General features: G+C 52.8%; 1 protein-coding gene across 1 annotated transcript in view; it reads left to right on the top strand.

Annotated features, from left to right (window-relative positions):
* LOC139238017 (collagen alpha-1(XI) chain-like) overlaps positions 1 to 17,127 on the top strand; it is a 294,478-nt gene that overhangs the window by 140,844 nt on the left and 136,507 nt on the right. Inside the window, exons 17-21 of the mRNA XM_070867414.1 lie at positions 2,066 to 2,119; positions 5,305 to 5,358; positions 8,399 to 8,452; positions 9,548 to 9,592; positions 10,263 to 10,316. Of these exons, the coding sequence (XP_070723515.1) occupies positions 2,066 to 2,119; positions 5,305 to 5,358; positions 8,399 to 8,452; positions 9,548 to 9,592; positions 10,263 to 10,316 (261 nt within the window). The remainder of the gene's footprint in view (positions 1 to 2,065; positions 2,120 to 5,304; positions 5,359 to 8,398; positions 8,453 to 9,547; positions 9,593 to 10,262; positions 10,317 to 17,127) is intronic.

Below are 17,127 nucleotides of genomic sequence, written 5' to 3'. Positions count from 1 at the left end.
CGCTTGCCTCCTCTCGCGCTCGCTCTTGCGCTCGCTCTTGCGCTCCCTCTCGCGCTCCTCTCGCGCTCCTCTCGCGCTCCTCTCGCGCTCCTCTCGCGCTCCTCTCGCGCTCCTCTCGCGCTCCTCTCGCGCTCCTCTCGCGCTCCTCTCGCTTGCGCTCTCTCACGTTCTCGTTCACGCTCTCGTGCGCGCTCTCTCTCTCTCTCTCTCGCACACGCTTTCACGGTCTCTTTCAGCGCACTTGCGCTCGCTCACGTCTCTCTCGCACTCTCTTTCTCGCATGTGCGTGCACTCTCTCTCTCTCTCTCTTGCGTGCGCTCTCTTTTCCTTTCGCGTGCTCTCGCTTTCTCTCTTGCTCTCTTTTTTTCTTTTGATTTCTCTCTCTCTTTCTCATTATCTGGCAACCTGCCCAAGTGGCCTGTCTTCATGTTGAAGCCTGGACTGAGAGCGGTGGCTGCTGTACAATGGGTGAGCGTCGCAGACAGGCCCAGTCCTGCTGCCCTGCTGAGAGCAGCCAGCTTTGCTTGAACAGTTACTAACGATTGCTGCTTACAAGTCTCTGTTACTTCCCTCACAGTTTTATTTTACGCTCTGTAAATCACCTATTTATATCCCAGCAAGCTTAGGAGCAGAATGTAAATTAGCAGTCCTGTTATTTTTAATACATGGAATGGGGAGAGATTAATTAATGCTTGAACAAGCTTAATGATTTAATTAGTAACAAAATCACAAGCGAATTACTTGCACAGAAACATAAGAAAAGTCAAGGATGAGAAAATGTGGCCCATTGAAGCCTATCCACACAGTCTTTAAATCTTCCATCGTAGCATCCAACTGCCCAGCGAGGGAAATTAGCCCATAGAGCAGTTTTTGAGTGAAGAAGTTCTTTGTAATATCTTCAGTGCTCTGGTGATCACAAAATGCTCACTTCACATGGGGTGCAAGATTAGTACCGAGGGTGACAAATCACTGACTTTATGTTCGAGACGCTAGCCAATGTTTAGTCTGCACTCAGCACGGAAAGCCCTCGAGACCTTTCACTAGAGTTTGCCTTTGACCTGCCCTTCGGATAGGGTATAGCACAAGGTGCTGGCTCCTTGTCTCTCTGGTTCAGGTGGGCCCCCAACATCGCCATGGCATCATGTCACAAGATAGAGGGGGGAGGGGCCTCCTGGCGGAGTCCCGGGGGGGGGGGGGGGAAGTTAGGGGCCTCCTGGCGGAGTCCCGGGGGGGGGGGGGTTAGGGGCCTCCTGGCGGAGTCCCGGGGGTGGGGGGGGGGAGGGACCTCCTGGCGGAGTCCCGGGGGGGGGGGTGGGGGTTAGGGGCCTCCTGGCCGAGTCCCGGGGGGCGGGGGGAGAGGGACCTCCTGGCGGAGTCCTGGGGGTGGGGGGGAGTTAGGGGCCTCCTGGCGGAGTCCCGGGGGGGGGGGAGGGGCCTCCTGGCGGAGTCCCGGGGGGGGGGAGGGAGGGCCTCCTGGCGGAGTCCCGGGGGGGGTTAGGGGCCTCCTGGCGGAGTCCTGGGGGGGGAGGGGGGAGGGGCCTCCTGGCGGAGTCCCGGGGGGGGGGGGGGAAGTTAGGGGCCTCCTGGCGGAGTCCCGGTGGGGGGGGGAGGGGCCTCCTGGCGGAGTCCCGGGGGGGAGGGGAGGGACCTCCTGGCGGAGTCCCGGTGGGGGGGGGAGTTAGGGGCCTCCTGGCGGAGTCCCGGTGGGGGGGGGGAGGAGGGGCCTCCTGGCGGAGTCCCGGTGGGGGGAGGGGAGGGGCCTCCTGGCGGAGTCCTGGTGGGGGGAGGGGAGGGGCCTCCTGGCGGAGTCCTGGTGGGGGGGGGGGGGGGTGGGGTCTTCTGGCGGAGTCCCGGGGGAGGGGAGGGGGGGGAAGGGCTTGTCACAGTCCTGCGGGGGCGGGGGGGCATGTCACGGAGTTCTGGTCAACATTCTTCCCTCTACCAGTGCCAACAAAAGCAAATGTTATTCTTTATCGACTCGATGCGACCCTTGGTCACAATGAATCCTGGCAGAAAACTTTTACAGTGTGTGATCGCAACATGTTTCATGACCTTTTTTTCACAGGGTCGTCCCGGAACAAACGGAATCCGAGGCTTAGCGGGTGAACCCGGAATAAAGGTTGGTGTTTGACCCAGAGAAACCGGGGTAGCTTACCACCGCGGAAAGGATTAGTTGACATGATAGTTGCCACGGCATTATTTCAAAGAAGAGCAGGGGGAGATATCCCCGGTGTCCTGGGCCCAATATTTATCCCTCAATCAACATCACAAAAACAGATTATCCGGTCATTATTACATTGCGGTGTGTGGGAGCTTGCTGTGCGCAGATTGGCTGCTGTGTTTCGCACATTACAACAGTGACTACACTCCAAAAGTACTTCACTGGCTGCAAAGTGCTTTGCGACATGGAGTGGTCGAGAAAGACGCTATAGAAATGCAAGTCTGTCTTTTTTTTTTCTTTCGACAGTGAGTGTTAGTATGCTGGTCGACCATGGAGGGCACCACAACAGGTGTACTTTCCAACTGCAGTCACTGTGTAACAGGCATCTGATATCTTCGCCCCCCCTGCCTCCTCTAACCCAGACCAATTTAAAATGGTAAAGAAGGTCTTTAAGATTACGGAAAGAGTTCGATAGGGTAGACATAGTGATGTTTCTACTTGTGGGGGAAACCAGAACTAGGGGCCATCAATATAAGACGGTCACTAATTAAACCAATGGGGAATTCCGGAGAAACGTCTTCACCCGGAGAGGGGTGAGAATGTGGAACTCGCTGCCACAGGGAGTGGTTGAGGCGGATAGTATCGATGCTTGAACTGTATCAAACACCAGCCAGGCCACAGCTGGAGTACTGCGTGCAGTTCTGGTCACCACATGACAGGAAAGGTCTGATTGCACTAGAGATGGTACAGAGATTTACCAGGATGTTGCCTGGACTGAAGAATTTTAGCGATGAGGAAAGATTGGATAGGCTGGGGTTGTTTTCTTTGGAACAGAGGAGGCTGAGGGGAGACCTTATTGAGGTGTATAAAATTATGAGGGGCCTGGATAGAGTGGATAGGAAGGACCTATTTCCCTTAGCAGAGGGGTCAACAACCAGGGGGCATAGATTTAAAGTAATTGGTGGGAGGTTTAGAGGGGATTTGAGGAGAACTTGTTTCACCCAGAGGGTGGTGGGGGTCTGGAACTCACGGCCTGAAAGGGTGGCAGAGGCAGAAACCCTCACCACATTTAAAAAGTACTTGGATGTGCACCTGAAGTGCCGTAACCTACAGGGCTACGGACCCAGAGCTGGAAAGTGGGATTAGGCTGGGATGGCTCTTGGTCGGCCGGCGCGGACACAATGGGCCGAATGGCTGTAAATGTCTATGGTTCTATGCATTCAAGGGAGAAACTGGATGATCACTTGAGGGAACAAGGAATAGAAGGATGGGGTGAGATGAAGAGGGGTGGGAGGGGGCTGGTGTGGAGCAGAAACCCCGGCACGGAGCGGTGGGGGCCAATGGTCTGTTTCTGTGGCGTACATACTGTACAATACGTTGTGTGTGACTTGTTGGTTCCACTTGCAATCCGTGAATCCAGATGGAAATGGGTGGGAGGGCAAAGCAGAAGATTCAATTATTCTATTGAATAAGTGTGTTGGCCCTGGAGTTATTTCTGTAAACTGGAAATTAAAGAGTGATTGATTTATATCTTTCCCTAATTGGGAGTTGCTGTTCGCTTTTGCACTCTATTAGAATTTTAAAGACTCATTTAAATGTTGTTGACTGTAGAAGTGACACTCGAGTGCAGTGAGCAAAATTGTTCTTTTGTGGCAAAATTATGCGTCTTCACGATATTCTGGCACTTTTGTCCATCCTCCCTCTGCATTGCCTTCAGCTAGACATGGCCATGGCAGGGCACGTTCCCAAATAAAACTGCCGTTTTGCCTTCGAGAATCATGGAGTGTCAGCCGTGGCTCAATGGGCAGCACGCTTGCCTCTACGTCAGAGGGTTGTGGGTTCGAGTCCCGTTCCAGAGACTTGAGCACAAAATCTAGGCTGACACTCCCAGTGCATTACTGAGGGAGCGCCGCACTGTCGGAGGGGCAGTGCTGAGGGAGCGCTGCACTGTCGGAGGTGCAGTGCTGAGGGAGCGCCGCACTGTCGGAGGGGCAGTGCTGAGGGAGCGCCGCACTGTCGGAGGGGCATTGCTGAGGGAGCGCCGCACTGTCGAAGGGGCAGTGCTGAGGGAGCGCTGCACTGTCGGAGGTGCCGTCTTTCAGATGAGACGTTAAACCGAGGCCCGTCTGCCCCCTCAGGTGAATGTAAAAGACTCCATGGCACTATTTTGAAGAAGAGCAGGGGAGTTCTCCCCGGTGTCCTGGGGCCAATATTTATTCCTCAATCAGCATAAAAAAAACAGATTATCTGCTCATTATCACATTGCTGTTTGTGGGAGCTTGCTGTGCACAAATTGGCTGCCGCATTTCCTACATTCCTACACTTCAAAAGTGTTTCATTGGCTGTAAAGCGCTTTGAGACATCCGGTGGTCGTGAAAGGCGCTATATAAATGCAAGTCTTTCTTTATTTAGAATGGCACGTTTGGCCCCTCATGTCTGTGCTGATTTTCAGAAAGAGCCATCAGCATGAGAATTAGGAGCAGGAGTCGGCCATTCGGCCCCTCGAGCCTGCTCCGCCATTCAATGAGACCACGGCTGATCTTCGACCTCAACTCCACTTTCCCTCCCGATCCCCATATCCCTCGATTCCCTTAATATCCCAAAATCTATCGATCTCAGCCTTTATTATACTCAAAGACTGAGCCTCCACAGCCCTCTGGGGCAGAGAATTCCAAAGATTCACCACCCTCTGAGTGAAGAAATTTTTCCTCATCTCAGTCCTAAATGGCCGACCCCTTATCCTGAGGCTGTGACCCCCCTGGTTCTAGACTCCCCAGCCCGGGGGAAACATCCTCCCTGCATCTACCCTGTCAAACCCTGTAAGAATTTTATATGCATCAATGAGATCACCTCTCATTCTTCGAGAGAATATCGGCCTAGTCTGCTCAATCTCTCCTCATAGGACAATCCCCCCATCCCAGGAATCAGTCTGGTGAACCTCTGTGCTGATGGGGCTGGATGATGAGGGGTGGGAGGAGGCTTGTGTGGAGAAGGGATCAGTTTGACCGAGCGGCCTGTTTCAATGCTGTCTGTTGTACGTACTCTGAGATGTAAACCACTCTCGGGGCAGAATCTCGTCTGCTTGGCCCCAGTGTTTATTCATTATGGTGTGGACTAATTGGTGGTTGTTTTTCTTGTGACAGGGTGAAAGGGGGTTTGATGGTCTACCTGGACTGCCTGGAAACAAGGGCCACCGGGTAAGAGAAACGTCGGAGATTGTCTCTCGAAGCTGGGGAAATGTGCTCGGTTCTGCTGAAATGTCGCATGCCGTTATGTTTATGTCTCCTCCTCCTTCCTGCCCCTGAAGACATTGGCCTCCGCATTGGCATATGTTGCGCACACCTCTCGGGCCTCGGGAGGGAATGGCGTTCGGCCACTTTCTATTTCAGGGCCAAGGCCCAGGATTGGCTCCCCACGTTTCGGTCACTCAGTCGGGGGACCCTGATCTGGCGGGTTCCTGAACCTGCATCTTTCATGCCTTTCTAAGGGTCGTTGCTTGGTGTAGCCGACAGCACAAGATCCAGGTGCCTGGCCTCCTCTGCAGTCCTCTGGTATAAAAGTGCCTGGAGGAGCCCTTTGCAAGGCAGTCGACCGCATGATGAGATGTAAACCACCCCTTGCTCCTCGTGTGTCAACATTGCTTTTGTCTTACTCGATGAGCCACGGTTTAAAGTCAGCCGTGGCTCAGTGGGCAGCACCCTCGCGCTGAGTCAGAGGGTTGTGGTTTCGAGTCCCACTCCAGGGACTTGAGCACATAAATCTAGGCTGACACTCCCAGTGCAGTGCTGAGGGAGCGCCGCACTGTCGGAGGGGCAGTGCTGAGGGAGCGCCGCACTGTCGGAGGGGCAGTGCTGAGGGAGCGCCGCACTGTCGGAGGGGCAGTGCTGAGGGAGCGCCGCACTGTCGGAGGGGCAGCGCTGAGGGAGCGCCGCGCTGTCGGAGGGGCAGCGCCGAGGGAGCGCCGCGCTGTCGGAGGGGCAGCGCCGAGGGAGCGCCGCGCCGTCGGAGGGACAGTACTGAGGGAGCGCCGCACTGTCGGAGGGGCAGGTCGGAGGGGCAGTGCTGAGGGAGCGCCGCACTGTCGGAGGGGCAGTACTGAGGGAGCGCCGCACTGTCGGAGGGGCAGGTCGGAGGGGCAGTGCTGAGGGAGCGCCGCACTGTCGGAGGGGCAGTACTGAGGGAGCACCGCACTGTCGGAGGGGCAGTGCTGAGGGAGCGCCGCGCTGTCGGAGGGGCAGCACCGAGGGAGCGCCGCACTGTCGGAGGGGCAGGTCGGAGGGGCAGTGCTGAGGGAGCGCCGCACTGTCGGAGGGGCAGTGCTGAGGGACACTGCACAATTCTCCCTGGTGTCCTGGCCAATATTTGTCTGTCAACCAACATCACTTTATAATTAAAAAAACAAATCACACTTACACTTCCAAAAAGTGCTGGATTGACTGTAAAGCGCTTTGTGACATTCTGAGGTCATGATGAGGTCTGTCTGAAGACATGCCTATTGTTTCTTGCCTTTGTGAAAGTGAAGAGCGCAAAATTACAATGTAGGAGTTCAGACAGCGCAGACAATGGGATTGAACAGCGGCAATTAATGTTGTCAGAGTCTGATTTAAATTGGATAGAATAAATTATCGCGTGTGCCTGTTCGGCCACAATTCTTGCTCTTCAGCTCTTAATTTGATATTTTACATTCTTTTCCCGGGGCCCAGTTAAATATTAGTTTTGGGTTGAGATCGTTCTTCATCCATATTGTCGAGGCAGTGAATCACCAACTAAAATAGACGTGAATTGTAAAGCTGAATCGCTCGGTGATCGGGTGCAGTTGGTGTGGGGTGCGGTGGTGGTGGCTCGGTGGTGAGATGGGTCGGAGTAGCATTGTGCCACGCCGTGGGCTTGGGACAGGGTTTTCCCGGCCCAGATGTTCAACTGAGGCTCTGTCCACCTGCTGAGGGGGGCGCACGTCGGAGGTCCCGTGGAGTATGAAGAACAGAGAGTTTCCCCCCCCCCCCCCCCCCCCCCCCCCCCCCCCGGTGTCCTGTCCAATGCTCCCCTCTCGATAAACCTCGCAGAGTAAAGAAAAATCCCACCGTTCAGCTTGCTGCTGGCGACCGGACTTGGATTGTCGACTAGTACAGCACAGAAGCAAGGCCATTCGGCCCATCGAGTCCACACCCACATTGCAGAACCACCCTCACATTTTACTTACACAACCGGTCACTGGGGCTGAAGTTCATCCTCCCAATAAGGCCTGGGACCCGCTGGAAAATGGCGGGCACTTGGTGACGTCGACTGGCCGCCAATTTGGACTCGAATGGCCGCCGCTCGCGAAATTCTTCCGGAGATTTTTCAGGCGGGTCCCCAATTCGGCTCCGCTGCTGCCGATCCCTCCGAAGTGCGTCATCAAAGCGCGCGCACCACCGATTCCCCCCCCGCCCGCCGCGCAGGCAAAATTCACCGCCTGCCGCGTGGTGCCCCTGGCAGTTTATTCTATCGGTGCACTGTGTTGGTACTGTGTGTGTAAAATGGCGGCGCGGCCAACATTAAAGGGGAGGGCGACTGCTGCGGTCGCCATCTTATTTATTTTTTTTTAAACGTCGGCCGACTGCCAGGTCGGCCCAACAATTATGTCCCCCCCCCCGGCCCCCGGGTTCGGCCGAGTCACCGACAGGCAGCCCCCGCACCAACCCCCCCTACTCTTGGGTACCGGGTCACTGGTCCAGCCGAAACCCTCCCTGGTGGCCCAGTGGGCCGGACTAAAATAATCGCCGACCCTTTAAGCGAAGGGGACAGATGTTGTGATGCGCTGATGACTGACAGCGCCCGAAGCTCCACCCGCCTCCCATTCCCGCCCCTCTCGTGACCGACTTCTGGCCCCGCTCGGGGGAAAAAAAACCGACAAAGAGCTGAATTTCGGCGTCCACAAGGACAATGCTCCGTGAGAGCCCTGTCTGGCGGGGGTGAGTCTCGGCCTCACTGCTTTTTAGTAATTCACTGTGTGAGGCGCTTGGATTCTAAGTCCCCGTAACAATGCAAGTATATATATTCTCATCACAGTCCCGATTGAATCGTATTGGTCACTCTTCTTGTCCGGCTCATTTCCAACACGTGCTGGGAGAATTCTCTTGGCTTTTCCTCTTTCAGGTTGCGCTGGTGCTGTGCATTGGAGCTCTTGAGGAGCAAAGACCTGAAACACCATGAATACTGGTTGCGTTTCCTCATTACATTCTGTCTTTTCTGTTTCAGGGTGACCGAGGTCCAAAGGGGCCATTTGGCCCTCCCGGAGATGATGGCGTAAGGGTAAGTCTGGCGTTAAATCTGGCATTTAACTTCAAACATTTGAGGATGGCACCCCCTCCACCACCTTCAACACTCACTCCCTCCCCCACTTTCAACACTCACTCCCTCCCCCACCTTCAACACTCACTCCCTCCACCACCGGCGCCCCCTGACTGCAGTGTGCACCGTCTACAAGACGCACTGCAGCAACTCGCCAAGGCTTCTTCGGGGCAGCATCTCCCAAACCCGCGACCTCTACCCCCTAGAAGGACAAGGGCAGCAGGCGCATGGGAACACCACCACCTCCACGTTCCCCTCCCAGTCACACACACACCATCCCGGCTGAGAAATATATCGGCCGTTGGGTCAGAATCCTGGAACTCCCTCCCTAACCGCACTGTGTGGGAGCACCTTCACATAAGAACACAATAAGGTCATGGTTGATCTGATCTTGGCCTCAACTCCACTTCCCTGCCCGTTGCCCATAACCCTTGACTTCCTTCACCACACGGACTGCAGCGGTTCAAGAAGGCGGCTCACCACCACCTTCTCAGGACAATTAGGGACGGGCAATAAATGCCGGCCTTGCCAGCGACGCCCACACCCCGTAAACGAATAAAAAAAAATCTCTATACAGCCATGCAGTACTTGAACAGGCTCGAGAGGTTCCATGGCCTACTCCCGTTCCTATGTCATACTATGTTTATAATATATAATTGTTTGGGAATATGTTAACCTCCTGTCTGCGCAGCTCAGAGCTGGTGATGTGGATTATTTTAATCAGATTCAGATAACCATGCTGAAGCCATTATCGTCTTCCATAACTCCCTGCTGTCTGCAGAGATTCGCTCTCTTGGGGGCCCTTCAGCATGACGAGTGCATTCGGATAGCCCTGTAACCCAAGTAACGTCAGGCCCCGTTTCCTGCCCTGGTCTGTAATCAGAGTTACTCTCCTGGAAATCATTCTGAAAGAATCAATTTCCCTTCAGCAAACCTTGCTTAATACAAATGAAGTCACGCAGGCGGCTGGACAACGTGCTGCCAGTCACTTGCCGCCTGTGTGCGACCTGGAATTAAATGCCACTAATTGCCCTCCTCTTCTCTCGACTTTGCCAGGGAGGTGATGGAGCCGTGGGGCCCCGTGGGCTGCCCGGTGAACCGGTGAGTACGGCTCTTTTGTAATTGGCCCGCTGCGCATTTGTTCAAAGGCCCGGGGGCTGGATTTTCCCGTCCCTGTGCGCTCCAGGTCTCGCTCTGGGAGCGGGGTGAAAGACGGCGTTCGGGTCTCCAGCGGTCCTCACGGTCGGGTTTTCGACGGCGTGGAACAGTACCGCCGGGGGTTGGGGGTGGGTGGGTGGGGGGGGGTGAGAGCCACGCCGAGTGTGCAAAACGCCTCTGGTTGCGACTCCGGCAGGAGTTTGGACTCGAAGCCCGACCCCGTGCGCCTCGCAATCGCCGCCTGGGAAACCAGAGCGTTCTGGCGTAGCCAACGGCGGTGTGGACGGTAAAGGTAAGTGCGAGTGCTTGTACTTTTAATTTATTTGTGTTGTGGCGGCGTGGGTAATGTTTTGAGAATGTTTTTGTGTGTGGGTTTTTTTTTTTTTAAGGTCCTCCCCCCCCCAGGGTCTCGGAGTGCACACGGCCCGACACTTTAGTTCGCAAGTTTCCCGTTGTTGTGCCACGAGAGGTGCGCCCACTGACTCGGGGTCCAGATGCCCAAACTTCCTCACCAAACTATTCCCGGCCGGTAACTTTCCCGCCCTGCCTCCGTTTTCGCCCCAAAAAACCTAAAATCCAGTTGTTTAATTCTGTGTTTTTTTCTCTTCCCTAGGGTCTGCGTGGTTTGCTTGGACCGAGAGGAGGTATTGGCACCCCCGGACAACAGGTACTGTCATGTAATGCGCATTGGTTCTGTGGTTGTTCACCTAGTGAGGAAGAATGAGAAACATTTAAAATTCTGACGGGATTGGGCAGATTAGATGCAGGAAGAATGTTCCCGTTGTTGGGGAAGTCCAGAACCAGGGATCACAGTCTAAGGATAAGGGGTAAGCCATTTAGGGCCGAGATGAGGAGAAACTTCTTAACTCAGAGAATTGTGAACCTGTGGGATTCCCTACCACAGAAAGTTGTTGAGGCCAGTTCGTTAGATATATTCAAAAGGGAGTTAGATGTGACTCTTGTGGCTAAAGGGATCAGGGGGTATGGAGAGAAAGCGGGAATGGGGTACTGAGGTGAATGATCATATTGAATGGTGGTGTAGGCTCGAAGGGCCGAATGGCCTGCTCCTGCAACTATTTTCTATGTTTCTAGTGGGCCAATCCATTACTGTTGGGAGAGAGGCCCCAAGGGCACTGTGGGATTGAGAGTGGATAATGTGGATAGGAATTTTCTTCCAAAAGTGCTGTGGCATGGACGAGAGTTAGTGCCGTGATTTTCCCTCTGGTTCCTTAATCTCGGCCTTACCGTCAAGAGAAAGGGGGCTCTGAATGGAAGTCAAATGTCGCCCCCCTCCCCCGTAATGCATGCTCACAGGTTTGTAGAGCTGTTGCTACGTTCGAGCCAGGGTGGGAGATGGAGCACGCGGTGTCCACCGGTACGCTCGCGGCCTTCCGTGAGAGGTGGGCGTTGGCGGGACTGGAGTGCATCATCACCCCGGGCAACCAAATTTTACAAGTTTTGCATTGTTAGATTGAGAGTTTTGGCGCCCTTGCAAAAGGGGGCACTTGATTTAATGTTGTACAAAAATAGTTGTAGAGCTGTTGAATTGGGAGTGGCTTAGCCAGTCACGTGATGTTCACAAGATTCAATAAAACCCCAGCCAGTTGGGTTCGGGAGATTCCCGATGAGGCAGGTGGTTGTGAGCCTGGTGGATGAACTGTGTGGCGAATGTTTGTGGCGGAGGAGCGACAAGAGATCGTGACGGAGGAGCGGCGAATGTTTGTGGCGGAGGAGCGGCGAGAGATCGTGACGGAGGAGTGGCGAGAGATCGTGGCGGAGGTGCGGCGAATGAGGGTATGGGGCCCAGAAGAGGCGAGGGCTCAGGGGCAGCACGGGCCCAGCCCACACTGTGCGATATGTGTGTGTACTAGGTCCGTGCAGCAGAGCTGGTCTCCAGTCGTCTTGGGTAACCCTTGCCACTGGACCAAGACCTAGCTCTGTCAAGCCCGTGTGGTGGCTGGTGTGCAACGGTCACCACACATTAAAAAAATCCACCCACAGGCATCTTTCAACCCCTCAACTGAAGTTCAGGACTAGAACATCGGGTTCTTCATCGAAACATCTGTGAACTCATGTGGAAGCAAGTCATCCTCGTTCGAGGGACCGCCTATGATGATGATGATGATGGATGAACCGATAATGTGTAGTTGTGATTGTTAAACCAACTAGTTCTTCATAGCAAAGAACCCATAAAGCAAATCCATCAACTAGGGGTGGGAGAAAACGGCAGAGTGGGCTACAGGCTCTGGCCCAGAGGTCTGGGCACTGCGCGCACACCCATCTTTCTGGTGGACTTGTAGGTTTTGGTACATAAGTACAGGCAGAAGGTAGGGGAAGTCTAGAACTAAACTCGCCACTGAAGAGAGACGATTAATTAATGTGGCACGCGCGTAATCATAGAACAGTACAGCACAGAAAGAGGCCATTCGGCCCATTCGAAGCGCACTCAAGCAAGTCCCACTCCCCCGCTCTTTCCCCACAGTCCTGCAAGTTTTTGTCCTTCGAGTATTTATCCAACTCCCTTTTGAAGGTTACTATTGAGTCTGTATCCACTACCCAATCAAGCAGTGCATTCCACATTAGTGCAAGAAATCCAATGGGGAATTCAGGAGAAACCTCTTTACCCAGAGAGGGGTGAGAATGTGGAACTCGCTGCCACAGGGAGGGGTTGAGGCGAATAGTATCGAGGCATTTAAGGGGAGGCTGGACAAGGGTATGGGGGAGAAGGGAATAGAGGGTTACGCTGATAGAGTTAGATGGGGAAAGACGGGAGGAGGCTCGAGTGGAGCATAAACGCCGGCACGGACTGGTTGGGCCGAGTGGCCTGTTTCTGTGCCGTATATCCCGTGTAAACCTTACTAAATCCTAACCACTGTTTGTGTAAAAAAAAAGTATTTCCTCATGTCGCCTTTTGCCAATCACCTTAAATCTGTGCCCTCTGTGGTTATCGCCCCCTCCGCCAATGGGAACAGTTTCTCGTCAGTTACCCTCTCTAAATCTTTCATGATTTTAAACGCCTCTATCACATCTCCTCTGGGTCCTTTCTGCTCCAAGGAGAAGAACCTGACTGCGTGCGTAAACATTTACTTCTGAGCAGTGAGGAGCTCGGGGGGGGGGGGGGAATTGAGAGAGTGCGGTGTGTGGAAATATTGTACCCCGCCCCCTTCCTCAACACACAGATCGGGCCTATCGTCGACTCCTCATCCTAAATTGAGTTGGCTCTTTGGCAGAGGCGCCAAGAGGTTACGCTGTGGCGGCTAATGTCACCCGCGTGGTGACGTCATCCAGCGCACAACGCCTCCGTCGCGACATGTGCTTTGTACGGGTGGCCGTACAGCCAGGTAAAAGTCCTCGTTAAAGAGTGGACATCGGGCGGAATCGTCCCGAAATGAAGGTAAGTTTTATCTTTTTATTCGTTTCTGCATATTTTCATTGACTTTAAGAGTGGGGAAGTATGTGTGTGGATCGGAGAAGTTTTAGTTTTTATTTCTCTTCCCATTCTTTTCCCCTCCCGATGGGGAAATCCAGTCGGCCTCCTGAGCTCCCGCCCGAGGTTGAGTGTGCTACGCCACTGTTGAGCGCTGCTCTCTCATCTTTGGCCGTAAAAACTGAATTTAGGACCTGCGTCTAACGCCCGGCAGTAAAATCAGCATTCGGGCGGTAACACCGCCTCAAACGGCGGGACCCAATTTCGAGCCCGCAGTGCTTCCAAACTTTCCTCAGGAGAGGACTCTGCACGTCCAGTGTATCTCTCAATGGGGAGAGCACGGGCCAGAAGTGTTTGGGAAACGTTTCAGCTCTTGACGTCTGGCCGAAGTGGATCCAGTGTGTACTGTGTGAGCTTGTTTCTTGGTGTAGGCCCGAGGCATTGGGCCGGATGCCACTCTCCCGTGGATTGTTGAAGTAATTCAGCTGTGAATCTTACACACGCAAGTACGCACACATGCACACATGCACACATGCACACATGCACACATGCACACTTGCACACACGCACACACGCACACACGCACACATGCACACATGCACACACGCACACATGCACACATGCACACATGCACTTACGCACACGCGCATACAGACACACGCACACACACGTACATGTACACACACGTGCACGCACGTACACACACTTGCGCATACACGCACACGCACACGCATACACACACACGCACACATACACACTTGTGTCTCTCTCTGGTCACAGTCCGTACTCCTTGACGGGAATCCGTTTGCCTTGCTCACTCTCTCTTGGTCTTTGGATTCAGCGTGGAGACTTGGTGTGGAGCCAGGTTTCCTTTGCTGTGCAGCTGGACAATGGTCTCAGTGGTTCGGACTCACTGGTGATTCATCCCTTTTATAACAAATAAAGTGTATGCAGAATCCCAGGAAAGGAAACCTCTTCTCCTGTTGTCCCATTTGGGGGAATTCTAATGGGCGGACTTCTTCCAATTCACTGCTATGACACAGCATCTCATCAGCCAAGTCATGTCGGCATCACTCCCACTGTACATAATCACTGCCAGCCAAACCTCTCCCACTGTACAGGCTTAATTCCCTTCCCATTCATTCTGGAACAGAAGAAATAGGAGCAGAAGTCGGCCATTTGGCCCCTCAAGCCTGCTCCGCCATTCAATAAGGTCATGGCTGATCTGATCTTGGCCTCAACTCCACTTCCCTGCCCTCTCCCCATAACCCTTCACTCCCTTATCATGCAAAAATCTGTCTATCTTCACCTTGAATATATTCAGTGACCCAACCTCCACAGCTCTCTGGGGCAGAGAATTCCACAGATTCACAACCCTCTGAGAGAAGAAATTCCTCCTCATCTCCGTTTTAAATGGGCGGCCCCTTATTCTGAAACTATGCCCCTTAGTTCTAGATTCCCCCACGATGGGGAAACATCTTCTCTGCATCTACCCTGTCCAGCCCCCTCATAACCTTATATGCTTCAATAAGATCACACCTCATTCTTCTAAATGCCGATGAGTATGGAATTCTAATTGTACATTCTGTATGTACATTCTGTTTGTAGCCACCAGATGGCATCGTTGTTGGAGGCCACTAAGCAGCATGCACATGGTGCTGCTCTGGTATAAAAGGCCAGCCATTTTGAGAGTCAGGCACTTTGGGCCTAAATAAAGCAGAGCCAAGATTGTACCTTGCTTAGTTAAACAGTACTCCATTTGAACCTTTATTGCATACATAACATATAGAACCCTAATGTAACACATGTCTCCCGAACTCCTGCACTAATATCCTTTTGGGAAAGGAATCTGACACCTCTACTCGATCTGGCCTACCAGACGCACATTAAGTACGGGGCAACTAGGGGTGGGCAGTCGATGCTGCTCTCTCGGGCTGAACCAGAATGACAGCCCCTTTCCCACCCCACCATCTGTTCCTAAGACCCTCACCCATTCCTTGTGTTATCCCAGATTGACAAGTCCAATGCTTTCCTGGCCAATCTCCCGGTCTCCATGACGCTCCGCTCATTCTAAACTCCACCGCCTGTATTCTATCCCTGTCTCCAGTTCACATCCTGTGTATTTCTATTGGGCACAGCTCTTGGACCAGGTTACACCAGGGGGCCTACCTGTTGGAGTTTCAAGGGATCCCAGCATCCCTTAGGAGCACAGTATATAAGCAGGCCACCCACGAGGTACCTGCACTCTGGAGTCTTAAGAAAGGAGCTAAAGTCACACTCGCTCATTGTACACAGTACTCAGTCTCACCATTGATTAAGAGTGTAACATGAGTGATGATCCCTTTTATAATACAGGGTTTTGATTTACATTCAGACACAGTAATTACACGGGCCGAGATCCGGATATTAACAATTTGCTTTTAAGCCGCCTGCACAACTCCTGATCTGAGCGTATCTGGGAAAACCAATTAGGCATTTATCTGCATTTAACGGTAAATTTTACACAATATCACACCTGCGCACTCTCCACAATTTTGCAGCAATAGTCAGCAAATGCAAAGTACCGTCCACAGGGGCCAATGAACAGATGTTGAATCAAACACGACCTCCGCAGTCTCCGCGAATCCCCATCCTCCCATTAAATGAGTTAGTGGGGAAGGCTGTTTGAGTTCTCGTGCAATACCCAAATGTTATAAGAGGCATCTGCGGACTTGCCTTTGACTCTTGTTTCCCTGCTTTTGTTCATCGTGCCAACGAACCGGAAGCGGTCTGCGCATACGCATTGCCGGTCCGTCACGGGAGCGGGGTCGTTTTTTTATATATAAAAAAAAATTTAAAATCTGGGAAGGGAGTTAGCTGGTGAAAAAGCTGGGAAGGGAGCTGGCGGGATAGGTGGGAAAGCAGGTTGTGAGGAGGACACAAGGAATCTGCAAAGGGATACAGACAGGCTCAGTGAGTGGGCAAACATTTGGCAGATGGAGTATAATGTGGGAAAATGTGAGGTTATCCACTTTGGTAGGAAAAATAAAAAAGCAGATTATTATTTAAATGGGGAGAGATTACAAAATGCTGTGGTATAGAGGGGTCTGGGGGTCCTTGTACATGAAACACCAATACCCTGTACAGTTGTCGCAGGACTTCTCTGCTTTTATACTCCACCCCCCTTGCAATAAAGACCAACATTCCATTTGCCTTCCTGATCACTTGCTGTACCTGCATGCTAACTTTTTGTGTTTCACGCACAAGGACCCCTAGGTCCCGCTGTACTGCAGCACTTTGCAATTTTTCTCCATTTAAATTATAATTTGCTTGTCTATTTTTTTCTGCCAAAGTGGATAACCTCACATTTTCCCACATTATACTCCATCTGCCAAATTTTTGCCCAATCACTTAGCCTGTCTATATCGCTTTGCAGATTTTTTGTGTCCTCCTCACAATTTGCTTTCCCACCGAGTAAGGAGGCCATTCGTCCCGTCGAGCCCGTGCCGGCTCTCTGCAAGAGCACTTCAGCCAGTCCCACTCCCCCCCACCCTTTCCCCGTAACCCTGCACATTCTTTGTCCTTCAGGCACTTATCCAACTCCCTTTTGAAAGCCACGATTGAGTCTGTCTCCACCACCCTCTCAGGCAGCGCATTCCAGATCCTAACCACTCGCTGCGGGAAAAACGTTTTCCCTCATGTCGCCTTTGGTTCTTCTGCCAATCGCCTTAAATCTGTGTCCTCTGGTTCCCGACCCTTCCACCAATGGGAACAGTTTCTCTCTATCTATTCTGTCTAGACCCCTCATGATTTTGAACACCTCGATCAAATTTCCTCTCAACCTTCTCTGCTCCAAGGAGAACAACCCCAGCTTCTCCAGTCTATCCCCGTCACTGAAGTCCCTCATCCCTGGAACCATTCTCGGCAATCTTTTCTGCGTCCTCTCTAAGGCCTTCACATCCTGCCTAAAGTGCGGTGCCCAGAACAGTGATTTATACAGGTTCATCATTACTTCCTTGCTTTTGTACTCTATGCCTCTTTTTATGCTGACAAAGAGGACTCATTGTAACAA

The sequence above is a fragment of the Pristiophorus japonicus genome, chromosome 24 (genome assembly GCF_044704955.1).
Source record: "Pristiophorus japonicus isolate sPriJap1 chromosome 24, sPriJap1.hap1, whole genome shotgun sequence".
Classification (NCBI taxonomy): Eukaryota; Metazoa; Chordata; class Chondrichthyes; family Pristiophoridae; genus Pristiophorus; species Pristiophorus japonicus.
Note: the sequence above shows the minus strand (reverse complement) of the source record. Positions and strands in the feature narration are given on the sequence as shown.